Source organism: Colobus angolensis, unplaced genomic scaffold, assembly GCF_000951035.1.
Source record: "Colobus angolensis palliatus isolate OR3802 unplaced genomic scaffold, Cang.pa_1.0 Scaffold28, whole genome shotgun sequence".
NCBI classification, from domain to species: Eukaryota; Metazoa; Chordata; class Mammalia; order Primates; family Cercopithecidae; genus Colobus; species Colobus angolensis.
This window is the reverse complement of record NW_012116043.1, coordinates 5,294,323-5,295,620: the sequence shown is the minus strand read 5'-3', so window position 1 is coordinate 5,295,620 and position 1,298 is coordinate 5,294,323. Positions and strand designations below refer to the sequence as shown.

General features: G+C 38.3%; 1 protein-coding gene across 1 annotated transcript in view; it reads left to right on the top strand.

The window, feature by feature from the left end:
• The window catches only part of CCDC62 (coiled-coil domain containing 62), a 70,911-nt gene extending 69,810 nt beyond the window's left edge, over window positions 1-1,101 (top strand). Inside the window, 1 exon segment of the mRNA XM_011948477.1 lies at window positions 584-1,101. Within this exon segment, the coding sequence (XP_011803867.1) occupies window positions 584-674 (91 nt within the window). The 3' untranslated portion in view covers window positions 675-1,101.
• The last annotated feature ends 197 nt before the right edge of the window (window positions 1,102-1,298 follow it).

The window sequence follows — 1,298 nt, the reverse complement described above, 5'->3', positions numbered from 1 at the left end:
AAAAAAAAATAGCCAGGTGTGGTGGCACATGCCTATAATCCCAGCTACTGGGGAGGCTGATGCAGGAGAATGGCTTGAACCCGGGAGGCAGAGGGTGCAGTGAGTGGAGATTGGGCCACTGCACTCCAGCCTGGGCGACAAGAACGAAGCTCCATATCAAGAAAAAAAAAAAGTTTTACGTGGGGTAAAATCCTCATAAAAAACGTTTATTGACCCAGTAAACACTTTCTGAATTTGTGTTTACTTCTGTCAAACCTGCATTTTGTATGCAGTTTCTTCAGAACCCAGTCTGATAAGCTAAAGGGTACAGGCATTTCAGATCTTTTGAAGGTAAGCATATCAGCGTTTCAAAGACTCTGGGGAAGCAGGGAGCTGGAGCAGCACCATCCCCGCCCCCATCCCTCCTCTTCTCTCCCCTCCCTCTCTGCTGAGTTTTCATATTTACAGTATTTTGCACGTCCTGATGTTGATAAAAATCAGGATGTACAGTTAATATTTTAGACGCCAGGAGCTTATAGCATGCTCTCCAATGTTAATTGATTGTATTTTATTAACATCGTGTTTTTTCTTCATCCAAAAGCAGATTTCTCATCTATGTGGAAGGCAGAAAGCAGACACCAATGCTGAATGAATACTTAACCGTAAAACTGAAAGAGGATTGTAGTTCTTCATAAACGACACTTAATTCCAGCGGGGAGCAGAACTAGAAAGTTAATTTTTAAACATCTACACTTTATTTTCAAGTTAACCATTTTTGTGCTGAAGAAATATTTTCTTGTGTAAGAAAGTAGACCTTATTGTACATACAGAAACTTGGAATTATGCTAAGAATGAAACAGACTTCTCTGTAAAGATACAGACTACAGCTAAGTGCTAGAGAAGCTCTTTGAAAATGTGAACGTCAAATAGAGAAGGAACCCCTGCATAGAAAGTGCTGTTTTAACTATCTGATTTTTAAAAAATCTGTGCATACATTTAGATTCTAAACAATAGCTTATCAGAGTCAGTTCAAAATATATGAGAAATAGTATTCTCTCATGGTTTTAGCTCTTGACTTTGCTACGTAAAAAGACATAAGGTGCTTTGATATAAAATGTAACTGGAAAATAGCTCCCTGGTTACTTGAGGTCCTTCTGTCCCAAGCTGAGCAGAGCCCCATCTTCCTGAGTCTACAGTAGTCCCACCTACTGACACAAACCAAAACTTGTTGGAAGATCAACTTTTATATGCGTTTTTAAAAATCTTAAAGACTAAAACACTTCCATTTTAACTTGTAAAGTAATTTAATTTTTTAAAGA